At 55.4% G+C, this 16,915-nt stretch overlaps 2 protein-coding genes across 2 annotated transcripts in view; one reads left to right on the forward strand and one right to left on the reverse strand.

The window, feature by feature from the left end:
* The window catches only part of VOLCADRAFT_107516 (uncharacterized protein), a gene marked incomplete at both ends in the record, with an annotated part of 8,435 nt that extends 4,225 nt beyond the window's left edge, over nt 1-4,210 (forward strand). The window contains 6 exons of the mRNA XM_002957005.1: nt 1,261-1,698; nt 1,913-2,167; nt 2,355-2,608; nt 2,873-3,104; nt 3,212-3,253; nt 4,127-4,210. Coding sequence (XP_002957051.1) covers nt 1,261-1,698; nt 1,913-2,167; nt 2,355-2,608; nt 2,873-3,104; nt 3,212-3,253; nt 4,127-4,210 — 1,305 coding nt within the window. The remainder of the gene's footprint in view (nt 1-1,260; nt 1,699-1,912; nt 2,168-2,354; nt 2,609-2,872; nt 3,105-3,211; nt 3,254-4,126) is intronic.
* Nucleotides 4,211-4,571: 361 nt separating this feature from the next.
* On the reverse strand, nt 4,572-13,255 carry VOLCADRAFT_98134 (uncharacterized protein; the record flags this gene model as incomplete). Its single annotated transcript, XM_002957044.1, has 14 exons — nt 4,572-5,483; nt 5,839-5,923; nt 6,362-6,537; nt 6,754-6,825; nt 6,873-6,914; nt 7,778-7,872; nt 7,993-8,110; nt 8,461-8,533; nt 8,964-9,343; nt 9,794-9,976; nt 10,998-11,087; nt 11,498-11,656; nt 12,062-12,090; nt 13,192-13,255. 14 exons carry the CDS (start codon nt 13,253-13,255, stop codon nt 4,572-4,574), a joined length of 2,478 nt encoding a protein of 825 aa, XP_002957090.1.
* Between the last annotated feature and the right edge of the window lie 3,660 nt (nt 13,256-16,915).

Consider the following 16,915-nt stretch of genomic DNA (forward strand, 5'->3'; position numbering starts at 1 on the left):
ACCCGGGGTGTGTCTGTGGGGGGGAGGGGGTGTGGGTGTGTATTGGAGGGGAACACGGCACACGTCTTAGCGTTCGCACCACTTCGTGTGTTTGTGTGTGTGTGTTTATTACTTTGTAGTTTAATGGACTATTTGTTATCTGCTTAAAACTGAATTGGTTGTGTGTGTTTTGTCTGTTCCCGCTATCTCCCTCAATACATACATACATACATACATATACGTAGGTTAGGCACTACTGGTAACGCGCGACCATTGCCCCCGGGAGGTCCCGGGATCGAGACCTGTCAGGGTCAAAATCCTTCCGATGGTGGAAGGTAAAGTGCCCCTAGTGGATGGACGGTGGTGACCTGGGAGAAAGTTGACCTGCGAGCCGACCAGGAATGGAGTTGGATCGCTGGCGACCCGGCAGATGTCGTTGGATGCTGGTGGTGGGTGCGGAACCTGAGCGCAATCCACTGAGAAGTTGACTAGGGTGACTGGATGAGGGTGCCCCGAAATACCGGGAAAGGCAGGGTTTCGCAGGGTAGCTGCCACGGGCGAAGATATCCCCCCCCCTGTTTCACACATACATACATACATACACGGAAGGGGGGGGGGGCCTTCCTCGTGCCCCGCAGGGCTTCCTCCGCTGCCAACAACCCGACGGCTTCATCCCGCACATCTGCAGCCGTGGCGGCGGCGACGACGACGGCGTGTACGACAGCGGTGCTGGCGGCGGCGGCGGCGGCAAGTTGGAGAGCCAGCTGACTCAGCCGCCGCTGCTTGCCGCCGCAGTTTGGGACAACTATTTGTTTTCCCGGGATAAGCGACGACTGGAGTGGGCGTTACCTCGGATTACCAGGTGACCGATATTTCCTATGTATGTATGTATGTAACTCGTGCAACAAGGTTAAATCTGAGGTGGGAGATAAATCGGATTGGCGGGTGAAGGGTGGGGGGGGGGGTGAGACGTGTGTGTGTGTGTGTGTGTGTGTGTGGGGGGGGGGATCCAGATATGGAATCCCTGATGGTCCCTGTTCCCTTAGTTTGGTCCCCCTTTTCTCCCCTTTTGTTGCCCTCTACCCCCTCTTCCTTTTCTTCCCCCCTCCTTCCCCCCCTCCTTCCCCCCCTCCTTCCCCCCCTCCTCCCCCCCCTCCTCCCCCCCCCTTCCCCCCTCCTTCCCCCCTCCTTCCCCACCTCCTTCCCCACCTCCTTCCCCACCTCCTTCCCCACCTCCTTCCCCCCCTCCTTCCCCACCTCCTTCCCCCCATCTCTACTAAGGGGACCTCCATGGGATTGTTGGACCCTTCACACGCTCCTCTCGCTCACTGGCCCTTCCGCAGGTTCTTAGAGTGGCTGTCAAGGCACCGCTCCCGGGACGGCGGTCTCACCTACTTTTACGTCCACGGTTTTGAAAGCGGCATGGACAACTCCCCACGATTCGACAGCAGCTCTCTGAAATTCAGATCCAAATCCGGATCCAAATCCAGATCCAGTTCAGCTTCTTCGGGAGGAATCCAGGCCCAAAGCTGGAGCGTGGGTCTGGGAGTGGGTCTTGCGACCCGGCTGGGCGCTGCGATTCGGAAATGGACGGGTGACCCGCGGGTCGGTACGTGTGTGGTGTGTACGCCGCATTTGGTGTCCGTGGACTTATGTGCTCTGGTGGCGAGGGAGATGGAGCTGGTCGGCCGAATGATGAGGGAGCTGGGCAGGGAGCAGGTAGGCCGCATCGTCTAGCAGTGTGGGTTTTAGGGTTTTAGTTCGGGCTTCATGGTTTTAGGTTTTGAGGTTTTACTTAGGTTTTAAAACTGGTTTTGAAGTTCAAATTGGGGTTTTAAGGGCTTTGGTTGAGGGTTGGGGCTTTGGGGTTTCAGCCTAACCGCCAACTGATTACCGACCAACTGCTAACCGCCACCTCTTTTGACGGTACCAGGAGGCTGGTCACTGGACCAATCGCAGCCGCGCCGTGACGGCGGCTCTGGTGGACAATACCTGGAACTCCGAACGGCGAATGTACGGCGATGTACTGCACGGCGGGGGCGTGGTTTCGGGGTTGCTGCTGCCGCTTCTCGGAGCTCATCAGCCGCGCCGCCAAGTCAGCGGGCTGCTGACGTCAGCCGGGCTACTGCCGCTGCTGGCGGGGCGGTTGCCTCAAGAGCATCTTAACGGCCTGCTGGCGCACCTCAAGGTGGTTATGTCGGTTGCTGTTGTTCGTTAGTCAGTTTATCATAGTTGGATTTGATTGCCATCAGTCGCCCCAGCTGTTTAAAATCAGGTTGGGTCTTAAACTTTCAAAACCCAAATTGAAAACCCAATATAAAACCCAATTTCAAAACCCCCCAAAACCCATTCCCCTCTTGGTCCCTCTTCCGCAGGACACAAACTCCTTCGCCACTCCCGTACCGCTCCCCACTGTCGCTGTCGCCGACATGGAGGCGATGAGTGGCGATGATGCTGACGTTGGCGGGAAGGAGGAGGAGGCGGGGGTGGGGATGGGGGGAAGGACTCCCTCCCTGGACATGTGGCGCGGGCCGATGTGGGTCAACATGAACTACCTGGTGGCGATGGGGCTGAGAGAGCAAGCGGCGTGTCGAGAGTGCGACCGACTTGCTAGCTGGATTGTACGGAGGTGGGTACGATACGGGGAAGATACACACACCTCCCACACCTCCCATATCTGCCGGCGCCACCACCACCACCACCACCACCACCACCGCCTTACATCTTCTGCTATGCTGTGATTGGATGTTATGTGATGGGGGTGCTTATCACGAAATGCATATGTATCTGTATGTTCCGTGTATGTGTGTATGTTTGTATGTACACATGTACTCCTTTTTAACGCACACGACGTTGCCCTCGCAACCACCGTAACCCGCACCCCGCCCCACAGTACCATAGCGGAAGTACGAAAATGGTACGACGGCGGCGCTGACGAAGACGATGACCAACATCATCACCACCACCACCACCACCACGACCATCAATCCCACTCCGGCCCTATTGGGCATCACGAGACTGCCGCTGCAGCGGCGGCGGCATCCGCCCATGGCACGGTGTTTGAGTTTTACGACACGTTCGGCAAAGTTCCCCCCACGCGGCTGACTCGCAAGGGGATGGAGGGGGTGGGTGGTGTACGGGATTACCACTGGACCGCTGCGCTGACGTTGCGAATGATGGCGGAAGAGGCGGCGCGGGCAGCCGCCACCACCACCACCGCTGGCGGCGGCAGCGGCCGTCGGGGCCTCCCGGACTGGGTTCCATCTCCTCGGTGGTGAGCTAGTGGAAACAGTTATATTCGTTATACTAGCAGTATCAGCAGCAGAATTAGTTGCAGGTAGTTATTAGTTGCTGTAACAGTAACTGAAACAGTTTGGCGGTGGTATTTGTTGCCAAAGGACGAAAAGGGTGATATTTATGGGAGTGTTGTGGTGGGTGGACTGTAATAGGGGAGCTGTGACGCGGGCTCTGTGTTTTCTTGTCTCGTGGGGGTTTGAACCCATGCATACGCGGTTTTTTCCACGGCAACCGCCCTGGGGGCTCGGAGGAAGGGAAAGGAAGGGAAAGGCGAGGAAAAACACACACGCACACATACACATGTGCGCGCGCGCAAGCAGACGTGCATGTATTTTCTTCAAGGCAGTGTATGTATGTATGTATGTATGTATGTACGTTTGTATATACTGGCATTTAAAGTGTAGAAAAATATCTTCATCTTCTCCCCATCATGATGCCAATGTTCAGAGTCGGTATGAGATCAGCCGGAGGGCCGATGAGGGTCAAGATCTATTAGGTAACACAAGTCATACACACGGCGAGATAGATATCTTATAAATATCAGCAACACATCGTTCTCCCCTGCTCAGCAATCTCCACCGCCATACCGCACCGCAACCTGTTCTCTACAGACCACCACCATCGCCACCACCACCACCGCCACGGGCAAGACCCATCCAACCCCCCTATCCCCTCCCCCCCCCCCCACTTAAACACACTGCATCTGCCGAGCAGCAGCGGCGCCCCGTAGCCTCCCGTTCAGCCGTTCAGTCATCGACGTAGCTGTGGTTAGACCCTTTATGATGCGATTCGCAGTACACTGACCACCACCGACACCAACACCATGTTACCTGATCACTCCGCACTTCAGACCGAGCGCGCGGGAGGGACACAGAACAGACCCAGCCCCACAGATACATATACCCATACGTCGCCATACACACCCTCGGATTAGCGTGCCCCTCTCGCAGGGGAGAGCAGGGAACTGCCTCCAAGGGAAAGGGGGCCGCTGGTGAAGCTATACCACCCTGTAACGACATACATACATACATACACACCCTCAGCCATACTCACCATCGACCCTCAGCTAACAATAATTTGAGAGAACATTTCCAGTCCTCGTGACCGTTACCATACGACAGACAGACAGGCAGACAGAGAGACAGACAGGTAGACAGACAGAGAGACAGCGGATTCGGAACAGAGTTTGAGAATTGTAAAACTACTGTTGACCAGAAAACCTAGATAGCTACCTAGCGTGCGAGCGAGCAAAGGCCAGTCCGCCCACACTCCTAGCTGGCGCATGACTTTGATAACTACTGCACCGGAAACGGCCGTACTTGTACAGTACGACACCATTCCACAAAGCTCGCCGCCGCCGCGGCAGCCTGTTTCGCCTGCGCCGGCGGCAGCCCTGCGGCGGCCGCCGCTGCCGTCGCCGCCGCGCCCTCCGTCAACTGCTTCGATAGCTGCGCCGCCACCGCCAGTCCCAGCTGCTGCAGCTGCGGGTGCTGCATACATTGGTCGGGATAGCTGTCCAAGTGTACGGGAATCAATCTCTTTGCCAGAGCGCCGCCGCCGGCCTGGGCGCCCGGCGTGAAGACGACTGAGGGCACCGGAAAGCGCGACACGGCGGCGGCGGAGGCAGCGGCGACGGCGCCCTGGGGCCCCATGGCAGCCGTCGCCGAAGAGCTTGAGGCCGCTACCGCCGCCATCGCCGCGGCGAGCAGCGCCGGCGTCAAACCCCCGCTGCCGCCGCCGTCACCATCGGCGTCGCCATGCACGTGGCCCGGCTCCTCCGTCGGGCTCACCAGTACGGCAGTCCCGACGTCAAGCAACAGCGGCGCGGTGCGCGCCATCACTGCCGCCAGGCTAACGCACGGCAGTGCCACCAACTGCGGCGTCTGCGCCGGCGCGCTAGCACGATTGCCGCCGCCTCCGCCGCCGCTGGACGGCAGTACGACATACAGCTTCGGCGACATGGCTCGATATGCGTCACCCCAGGCCGTTCTCAGCAGCGCGTTCAAGTTCGCCAGGCGCGCATCCGAGTCCCACAAGCTGTGGAGGTGCGAGTGGGCCGCGGCGGGGAAGGTGCCTGGCGGCGGCGGCGCCGGCGGCCCCAGCAGCGGACCCCGTTGCATGTGGTAAAGCGCGTACGCCAGCGGCATCAGCTCAGCCGGCCACTGCCAGCTCTTACGACCGCCAAAACCCAACACGCCGCGACTGGCCTGCGTGTATGTGTTTACGTGCATGTACGGGTACGGGTATGGGAGAAAGAGATTAGATTTTAGTTTTTTTTGTGGCGACGACGTTAGGAAGCAGCAACACCGTGGGGTGGGTGAGGGGAATGTAACGGGTAGTAGTGCTGTCCCGGAGCGGTGGCTGGTGAGGCGGCGGCATCTGGCATCTGGTGAACAGCAAGAGACTCATGTGTGTGTGTGTGTGTGTGTGTGTGTGTGTGTGCATGTGGCATACCGAGGCGGGTGGGGGGTTTGTGGGGTTCTGTGGTGTTGACTGCACTGCAGGAGGACATACAGACGCGACATACACACCAATAACACACCGCCCCATACACACACGCACCTGCCCCTCCTGCCCGCAGCGGGTCGCCACCAGCGCCAGCTGGGCCGCCAACAAGTACCTGGCCTCCTCAGCCTTACGGGCGTCCCTGGAGCGAGGGAGGGAAGGAGGGGGCGGGGGAGGGGGGGATGGGGGGAAAGACGAACCACGTGAACGAGTGAAGCTGCTGCCAGGGCAAGAGTGTACCAGAAGTAGAACTGACCAATAGAGAGGAGGGGGAGATCATATGCAGTGGGAAGCATTCATTCAAGAGGGGAAGAGGGGGGTGGGGGGAAACGTGTGCAAGAAACAAAAGAAGGATCAACGTAGGAGGGCGACGACGACGCGACGAGCGGTCACACATCCACCCGAACCTTCCAACCGAATGCCCCGGCACACATACATGCATTCATACATGCACTCATACATACATACGTACACATATACATATATACATACCCTCGCGGCTGACTATATATTAAAAACCCTAATACCTCCATCTCCCCCACCTACTCCCCCCCCCACACGCACATACACATGCACGCACCTGAACGCCCCCGCCTTCTTGGCGTCCAGCGCCGCCCTCTTCCCCAGGAGGGCCGCGGCGGCCACCGGGTTGACGCCGCGGAGGAACTCCACGCGACTCTCAACCACCGCAATACGGCGAGTAACAACTCGTACGACACGACAGCGGGCCACGGGGTCGACGAAGTGGAGGGCAACCTGGGGACAACCCGCGGGGGGGGGTGGGTGGGAGAGGGGGGAAAGGTGTGTGTTTTATTCTTTTTCTGGGGGGGGAGAAAACGTGTGTTTGTGAGTGTGAGTGTGATACAGGCACACACACATACACCCTCTCCCACACAAACATCAAAAGATGTTTATGTACATCATACTTACATATATACATACATACATACAGCTGTATGCACATGTCCTCACCTGCAGCAGCAGCGAGGGCACCTCCGTCAAATCCCGCGTCACCTCCAGTCGCAAGGAAGCGCACCGACCAGCCTCCAGCGCCATCACACCGCACGCAGACGAGGACAGACGGTACGGACCTCCACCTCCACCTCCACCTCCACCTCCACTGCCACCTCCACCTCCAGCAGCGGCGGACGCCGTTGCCATGGGGGTGCTTTCCGGTGGTGATGGTGATGGTGGTTGCAATGCGGCTGCTGGTATCGACTGCTGCTGCTGCTGCTGGTGTGGTCCAGTGCCACCACCACCACCACCACCACCACCACCGGGCGCCCCCCCATCGCCACCGCCACTGCCGGATTCCAGCTCCACCTGAAATCATTATTCCGACAACAAACACGTCGTCAACAACATATTATTGTCCGCAAAACGACGGAGCGGCACGTGGAGCGGATTTCTGAATATAAACAAGGAAGGCTCTTGAGGCAAAAAAGTATTGATTGCGAAACAACCGAGGCACTGCAAGATATTATTGAAGATATTTTTAAGACGGAACCAAACTAGGTGAGGGGTGAGGTGAGGGGTGAGGTGAGAGGTGGGAGGTGAGTCCCATCAACTCTAAAAACCCCATCTTGATGAAGGAATTTTCCCCCACCACCCCGACTTCCCCCACTACTAGGCACTACCCCTTACCGAGCCCCAACACCCAACCCCCGTTAAAAACGAGTGCCTCTCCAGCCCTCACAACAACGTCCCAACGAACCCTCTCAACTCCTACCTGTATTGTATCCAACGGTCCCAACCACTGTACCAGCCTCAACCCCTCCGAGCAGTAACAGTCCAACCGTCCTTCAACTCCAAACCGCCGAGTCAGTGACGCCCAGAGCTGACGAGCCAACAACCAACCGTTAAAACCGCCTCCACCCCCCCAACCACCCGCACTGGCGGCTGCGGACGCCAGCTGCTGCTGCTGCTGCTGCTGCTGCTGCTGAGGAAGTGTGGTTGGGGATGGTGTGCTAGGGGTCTGGTGGGGTTGCGGGTGGACGTGGGGGAGTGTGTGTGTGTTTTGTGGCATGAACTCCCCCCCGCAGCCGTGGGAGATGGCAGTGAGGAGCCGGGCGTTGATCCCCGTAGGCACACCTGGCGGGTTGGGGGGGGGCATTGTGGAGGGGGGGAGGAGAGGGGTAGGGTACGGGAGGTACGAGCGTACGGCAGGAAAGAGGCTCATCCACACCACCCCTCAGGCTAGCGGCCACTCACTCGTGAAGATATCCACCGCCACGCCGATTTTCGCGGCCATGTCGCCCAGCGCCGCCCCCACATCCAGAGCCGCAGCCATCAGACGGTTCTCCGCGCCACGACCCTTCTCAGAGACAGCCTGTCACGGGGCCATACATTACACGTATGTATGTATGTGTGTATGATGTGTGGGACAGGGGGGTGATATCTACACCCTGCAGCTGCTGTACCCGGCAGAACCTGCCTTCCCCGGTATTTCGGCGCACCCTCATCCAGTCATCCTAGTCAACTTCTCAGTGGATCGCGCTCAGGTTCCGCACCCACCACCAGCATCCAACGACATCTGCCGAGTCGACAGCGGCCCAACTCCATTCCTGGTCGGCTCGCAGGTTAACTTTATCCCAGGTCACCACCGTCCATCAACTAGGGGCGCAATACATTCCACCATCGGAAGGATTTCGACCCCTCCTAACCCATCAAGGCACTCACCTGGTCCAGCAACTCCAGCGGAACCGCTCCCGGCCCACGGGTCGGTGGGCCGCCCGCCAGTACGATCACACGACTGCCGTACAGGTTATGGTGACGTGTCAGATCCAGGCCGGCATGTGCCGCAATCAGCCGGAGGGCAGCCTCCACTGCCGTACAAAAACACCTTCCATTTCAAACCAAGATTGCCCGAAAGAGAAAACGGAAGGTGTGGGTGGGTGGCCCATACGAAAGGTCGGTGTGTGTGTGTGTGGGGGGGGGGGGGGGAGAGAAAGACAAACAACGAACGAGTGAAGCTGCTGCCAAGTAAAGAGTGTATCAGAAGCAGGACTGACCAGTAGGGGGGGACGAGAAGAATTAAAAACAAATTCGCAACACAAAAAATATTTTATTTTTAATCCCAATACAGGTTTGGGAATCATAAGCCGCAAAGTGCAAACCATAAAAAATTACGCACATGGCATTGATTCAGACAGACAGACAGACAGACGGACAGACGCACATACCTGGCCCTTGCTCGTACAGGCACATCTGACTGTACCGTACGCAAACCCGACAACACCCCGGGAAGGTGGGAAGCACAAAACCCAGCCTCCGAAACCAGGACGCCGCCGCCGGCGACGGCGGCGGCAGCGGTGGCGCCGGCGGCGCCAGCCCGCCTGGCGGCGGTAGCGACGCAGTGACGGTCCAAGAGCTGCTGTACGGCAGATTGCAGGTCCAGGGAGAGCGGTACAGCGCCGCCGGCGGAAGCCGGAAGCACGTGGCTGCACCGTTGGACTCCCAGGTTGTGTACGGCAACACAACCGTCAAAGGTAACAAGGGAGACGAGGGTAGTTGGGTCCAGGGAGGGGTTTCGGAGGTTGTCCAGAAGGGCCTCACGTACGGCCTGTGGGAAGAAGGGGGGATTGTACGATTATAATGCTAATGCTGACGAATGATACTCATGATGCTGATGATGGTGCAGGAAAGGCAAAGACTCAAGCCCAAAACCGCAAATGCCCCCGTGTGGTGAGTGGGGATAAAACACACTGTACTGTGGGAACTGAGACCAGCCCGTACAAAGGGACTTCCTGGTGGCCTGGAAATGAGGTGAAGTGAAGTGAAGTGAAGTGAAGACAAGTATTTTCCGTTTCTCTCCCCTCTCCATTCTTTGCTTGGAAGGAAGAAAAGGGTACAAAAACAAAAATGAGCACACACATACATACACATTGTTTAGGATGCCCCTCCAGCAGGGGAGAGCAGGGAACTGCCTCCAAGGGAAAGGGGGCCGCTGGTGAAGCTTATTAACCACCCTGTAACAACATACATACATACATACATACGCACATGCACGCACCTGCAGGTCCCTACTCTCCAACGAGGTATCCACCGCAAACACCAAGTGGGGCGCGGGACGGGTTTGGTTCGGGTTGGGGGGGGAGGAGGGAGGAGAGGAGGGGGAGGAGGGGAGGCTGATGGGGTGGGAGAGGGGCAGAGGCGCCACGTACTCCACCGCCTCAGAGCACAGCTCGGGAAAGGCCTGAGGAGGGAGGTGGAGAGGTGGAAGAGGGGGGGATTTCAGTCCGGAGGGAAGTCAAGGGAGAGGAAATCAACTGCCGGCATACAAAAAGAAGGGGGGAAAGACGAACCACAAACGAGTGAAGCTGCTGCCAGGCGGGAGCGTAAGACGAGGGAAATCGTACGATGCAGAAAACAACGAGAGAGTCAACTGCCGCCTGGCTGGAGTTGGAAAGTGCAGGAAGTCCAGGACACAACGCTGGAGGAGGGAGAGGGGGATACGACGAAGCAGAGGCGATGGAAAGGGGGAGGGGGGAGGGTAAGACGAGTGACGCACAACTCAGGGAGGGAAGGGAGGGGAGTGGAAAGGGGAGGCAGGGGAAAGACGAACCACGTGAACGAACCACGTGAAGCTGCTGCCAAGGAAAGAGTGTACAACAAACAAAACTGACGAGTAGGGGGGCCGGGGCAGAGAGGGGCCGGGGGCGGCAGAGGCCGAGGTTGCGAAAGGTGGTCATAACAGATTAACAACAACCCGTCGTTTACACAAAACACACACTCTCCTCCCCCACCCGCACCAACAATACCCCTTTCCTATCCCCCCTTCCCTCCTTCCCTCCATCCCTCCTTCACTCCACGCCCCCACCCGCCCTCATCAACAGCACAAGTATAGTTTTCCACAGCTCCCTCCTCCGCCAACTCGGTGCCCACATCTTCCGAACCACGTTCCAATACCGCTCCTTCCTCATCACGGCCTTCAGTTCTAGTCTATACATTATCGACCACTACTAGTTTCACAACAACCCAGCTGGCCACGTCGCCGTCGCGACAACTACCCATGTCAAGTCATACCCACTAAATTACTAAAATCAGTTATAAAAAAGTTTTTTACAAATATATATTTCCTGATGCAGTATATGTCTTCTGTTTGACTATACGTCCGTCTCTGGTGTCTGCTCCAATCGTCAGTGGTTCGTCTTAAACCCCCCTTACGCTCCCCCCTCGCACTCCCTCTCCATGCTCCCCCATCCCTCCCTTCTCACCGACACCTCCGTGGCCTCCCCCATCCGATCCTTGTGGATGTTGACCGTACCGCACATGTTGCATTTCCACACGCCTTTGGGAAGATTGGTCTGCCAAGAGTGCGTTTGTGTGTGTGTGTGTGCGTGCGTGTGCGTTGGGGAGGGGTTTCAGGGGGGGAAGGGGTTTCAGGGGGGGAAGGGGTTTCAGGGGCCCAAGCAGGGGGGAGGAGGGGATGTTGCTCCACACGTCGTTAAAAGAGACGGGGGCGAGGGGGATCATATCATGCAGCCGATCACATCATGCAGCTGCAGAGGACTTCATCTACGTATAGAACAATTGCGGTTGTTGTCTGTTTATAGACCTTGGGGGGGGGAGGGCCATGATGCTAGTCTGTCAGCTTGTGCCTTGCTGTCCGTCAGAATGTCTGTCTGTTTGTGACCGAGCCCCTAGATAGACAGGTGTTGGCGGGGGACGGCGGCTTTAGGGGACTTCCTTTAGGGGAATCTTTACGGTTCCGTACCTTGCAGTACACGTTCAGGAAGGCGGAACAGCCATTACAGCGCAACGGCGGTCTGTTGGGCCCTATGCGGGGCAGTCCCAGTACGGCAGGTGGTTGGAAGTCCATGTGAGCCCCGAGGGGCACTCCACACGTGTTGGCGAAACCGCGCTGATTGACAACCTGTGGGCGGTTAACGGTTAGCGGTTAGGTAGCTGGGAAAGGGAGAGCGCTACAGGGGGAATTGGGAAGTGGAAGAAAGGAACGATGTGTGCCTGCGTTGTAAGACAGATGGTACACGGGTCTTGATGGGCGAACGGCTACGGCGTTTGGGCGCCTTGACTGCTGGAGGATGGGGATGGACGCGCGACCAGCGACGCGACGCAGCTTTGTAACAAGAAATGCCCAGTCCAAGCATAGCATAAAGAGGGCCCTATCTGCACCGGAGCTGCGTGAACAGCTTTTGGGTTGGATGTCGTGTCCATGATCACAACAGCACCAGCACTGGATTTCTGCTTGGCGTGTGGAAGTGTGTACAAGGAACAATGCCAAAGATGTTATATAGGCTTCCCAAGCGACCCAACTTACGCAGCTGGAAACAAGGGTGAGCACATGGTCTGCAGGTGCAACAGTCAGGGATGGCTGGACAGGCGATGACACCATTTGAGGGTGCTCCTTTTGTTGTTGGCTTTGTGGTTGCTGTCGCGAAACTTGTGGGGCCTCGCTGCTGCCGGATGGAGAACCTGTGCCACTTGGGCTTGTCATGATCTCGCCTTTCTTTTCTTTCAAGAAGGTTATTGCTACAAGACTATGCCGGGACTGTCACCGCCTTGCAGCAAATGAAAAACGCGACAGTTAATAGTACCGTCTAGCTGCCTAACCCAAATTTGCAAATTAATTATTCCATAGCCCTCAAGACGTTTTGCTTCAACCTGAGTTACAGGGCGATAATCGTAAAGCACTTCGTTACTGATACCCGCAGACTGCGACACCTGAGCATACGGCACCACTCCGTATCGTTTCCCCCCTTCCTGAACACTGCTGCATTACTTGCGCCCCATCATCCTCAGACAGGAAAATACTTCAGCTGTCGACCCTACTTTTCCACAACTGGCTTATGGCTTGAAAGAGCTTTTGTTTGAGCCCGGGCTATGCAGTCCGGGCCTGTCCGGGACGCGTAAGACGACGTTGCGGAAATGTCCCACGTTGCTTAAGGAAACTCACCATTAATCCACCGCAAGCTTCATCATACCAGGCTTTTTATACATTCAAACCATAAACGGGCCCCGCTGCTGGCGTTTTCATTTTGATTTAAAACCCCCGGGCACACCGGCCGGGGGGCACAAGGAACTTTTTACGCGAACACGAGATCTCAAGGAAGGCGGGTGGTGAGGACAGGGCGGGTCTAGTGGCTGTGCGTATGTGCATCTGAGTTAGTGAACGAAAACCTTTATCCGAGAAACTCAACGGAGGCTCAAGTCCATTCCTGGTCAGCTCGCAAGTCTACTTTGCGCTAAGGCGCTTCATGCTCAAGCGGACGAGGGAGGACGATGATGGTCCACCACGTAACCGCACTAAAACGATTTATCGTCCATGGCCCCTCCCCCAATGGCTTTTACGGACCCCCCCCCCCGGCACTTGTGTGCGGGACTTGTAACTTGGAACCTTGGAACCTTTATCCCAGGTCACCACCGTCCATCGACAAGGGGCATTCTCACCTTCCACCCAACCGGATCGATTTATGGTCTTGACCGATCTCGATCCCGGAATGTCCGGAGACATCGGTATGTGCGTCACCTGTAGTGCCTGAACTATGATATATCTTTACCTTCGCACGACATTCTTATGGATCAAGTCGCATACTTAAGCTAATGATAAAATATATCCTGACGCTGTTGTTTTTTGTAATTTTGTGCATACCTGGATAAACTCAGCAGTTCTTATGTCACGGAACTTTGTCATGGTACTTTGTCATCCATTCACCATAACCAACCGAGCGCAACTGATAATCCAGCGTACCCACAGAATCAAAAAGGTCCAAGGATCCAGCGGATCCGGAAGCGGAATTGGATCCGGATTTTGAGGTGGATCCTGATCCGGATCTGCCCTCTGCTATCATGGCCGCCTGCCGCTTCTGGCGGCGAGAACTGCCCGTGCTGCAAGTGCTGCTCAATGTGGTAATCTTGAACGCTCGGCAGGCTCAGATGGCATCGCAGATGACATGACACGACACGTCGACATGTACGACACGGCATGTACGGATGCCATCCGTGTCGTACATGGCAAGTCCGAATGGCGTAGCTACGTGTCAGCGTTACAAATGTACAGCACAGCACCGCACACAACACTGAGCTCCGCGACAAGGCCGCTATAACCAGCTCACCCTACGAATGTACGTCTATAACGCAACGCAAATTCAAATCTCTCTGTGTTTTTCCACAGAGCAGAACCGTTAAGCGAAGGAAGGGGAGAATCAGCATTCCCGTTAGCATTCCGCTCGCGCTTTCTCTCTCTCTCTCTCTCTCTCTCTCTCTCTCTCTCGGCCTTTCTCCAGCAACAAGTAAAATTGAAATAAACAATGCATGTTTACATGTCGGTCCACCACGGAGTAACGACCTCCTAGCGAGAAATCAAAACCTTCTGTAAGCGGCCCTCCGCCGTAGCAAAATAAACTCCAACAACCCTCACCATTACGCAATATGCCTCCAGCAGCGCGTCATGCGTCATTCGCCTGTCAAACTGTCCAATAGCACGAGACAGTTTCAAGTAAGCAACCAATTTTTAAGAGCAGTAGCAGCAGCCCCAGCAGTAAAGCTACCTCCTCGTTGAGCTAATGAAACCGTGCACCACGGAAGGACCATCATCTACGGCCGCAGCGTATCTATCATGAGGCCAACCACCAACCGGCAACCACCAACCGACGGACGGAAATAACGTCACGATTCGCGCATAATTGTGAGCAGCATTCATTCAAGATGTCGTGCAGGTTCCAACACACTGCAGCTACTTTTAAAGCTACTTTTAATGATTAGGTGAAAAGGATAGGTGAGGACAAATAATAGGTGCAAATCGATTTTTAAGCCGATAAATTTATAATATATAATACTCTTTCCTGGCGGCATAGCACAAAGCTTTGTTCAATCTTTTAATACCAACTTCAAGCTTACTCTACTGTAAATTTACAAAACATAAAAAGGACGGAGAGTTAATCTAGAATATTTGAAGTCACAGTCTGGGTAGTCAGGGGCCCTCCAAATCCGAATGGACTTCTGTTTTCCACGTACATGCACGTACATCATGTTACGCAAACACACGCATTTCCGTACACAATCGTACACAGGAGAAGGTAGAAAATGACCTAACTGCCAAAAGGCCGTACATGATTCAATCAACAGGTTTAGGACGGGTTCATCTGAAAACCAAGACGTCTGCCTTTCGGTACGTGCGTGTGACCAGTCACCAGATCAGGCCCCGCTGTTTGTATGTATGTATATGTGAAACAGGGGGGTATATCTTCACCCGTGGCAGCTACCCTGCGAAACCCTGCCTTCCCCGCGGGTATTTCGGGGCACCCTCATCCAGTCACCCTAGTCAACTTCTCAGTGGATCGCGCTCAGGTTCCGCACCCACCACCAGCATCCAACGGAACCTGCCGGGTCGACAGCGGCCCAACTCCATTCCTGGTCGGCTCGCAGGTTAACTTTATCCCAGGTCACCACCGTCCATCAACTAGGGGCGCAATACCTTCCACCATTGGAAGGATGTTTTGACCCTAATGGGTATCCATCCCGGGATCTCCCGGGGGCAATGGTATGTATGTATGTATGTATACAAGTCCCGCTGGGCCCTGCCCAACGGGGTTAGGATCAATCGTAACACAACTACCACAACTACCAACGACACCCCCAGGTTCACCTTTAAACAACAAAATAAATTTTCATTCGGCTACACAGCAGCAGCAACAGCAGTAGCAGCAGCACTGGCAGCAGCAGCACTGGCAGCAGCAGCACTGGCAGCAGGAAGCATCGAAAGCCTGCTCGCTGCCGTTATATGATACATGTGGTATACAAACAAAATTCATACATTCACACAGGCATACATACTGTTACATGAGCGCATATCGTACACGGGTGCGTCGTACAGCAGCTGCCGGAAGATGTGTCTAGCGGGCATCGCTGTACGTACGTGCGTAGAGCAAAAGTGAATGTACACAGCCATCTCAGGCCGAGCTGCGAATACAAATCACGGGCCTAGATCACGGGCCCTAAAATTGCTAGTCCGCCCTTCTACCCTTTTTCAGCCCACCGCACGCACACAAGAATATCATTATCAGTGTCACTACAAGTACAAGTAAAAACACAAACGCGAGCTGGGACCAGCATTGCGTTAGCCCGCAAACCCGTCTATTGCTCTCATAGCTGATAGCTCCAAAATAATCGCATCATTAAATTTAGGTGTTTTTTTAAAAACCCAGCAGCAGCATGCATATGAAGATGAATCCATTCGCATCCCTGCGTCCCGTTTCCCTCTATTCATAATCGACATGTACTGCATGTACTGCAAATATATGTTCGTACATTTTTTCTTCCTGTAGTACATACAATAGAGGCTTAAATCACACCAGGCGCGCATGTGCTTCTGATTGCCACTCTGTCATCCCGACAGAGGTTTTACTTCTGCTAGCCCAGCCATAACGCTCAGCAGACACATTCACTCCATCACTCTGCCCTGATATTTGCACACACACCCACATAAGACACACCCACAGCACACACACACATAATCCACCAGTGTATTCATATCGTACAAACGTACGACATGCACACTGTTCGCTCATCCTTCGCAACGCGTGTCCGTGTACGCGGTGGTTACGGCACGCACCTACGGCACGCACCTACGGCACCACCCAAAACGACGAAAAATGCTAATGAAGAAGATCATTGTCGCGGCTGTGTGTAAATGATTTAATTTTTTAAAAAATAAACTGCGCAACGTGGATTTCAGTGCGCAGTGTCCTACACACACTGCATGCATGCGTACCCACAAGCAGACATAACGAAAACAGACAAAAATGTTTTACCGACGTCACGAGATGCCCCAAGAGTTACACTAATATACATGTACGACATCCGTCGTACGTCACCGGGGATTCTCGTGAAGACGGAGACGACCGTCTCCGGTCGATGTAATGGCACGGAGGCAGAAAATGAGTTCATGTGTTAATGTGAGGAGGCGGAGGAGGAGGAGGAGGAGGAGGAGGGGGAGGAGGAGAAGGAGGAGGAGGAGGAGGAGGTATATGTAGGGCATCCAGGCATCCAAAAAAGCTACAGCGGCTGCACAACCACGCCAAGGGTTGCACACAACATCCCATGCAAGGGTGGGAGAAACTACACACGCTGCATGTGGGAAGACGCGTGTGGGGAAATCCAACACCACCGCGTA

This window comes from Volvox carteri, assembly GCF_000143455.1.
Source record: "Volvox carteri f. nagariensis unplaced genomic scaffold VOLCAscaffold_68, whole genome shotgun sequence".
Lineage (NCBI taxonomy): Eukaryota > Viridiplantae > Chlorophyta > Chlorophyceae > Chlamydomonadales > Volvocaceae > Volvox > Volvox carteri.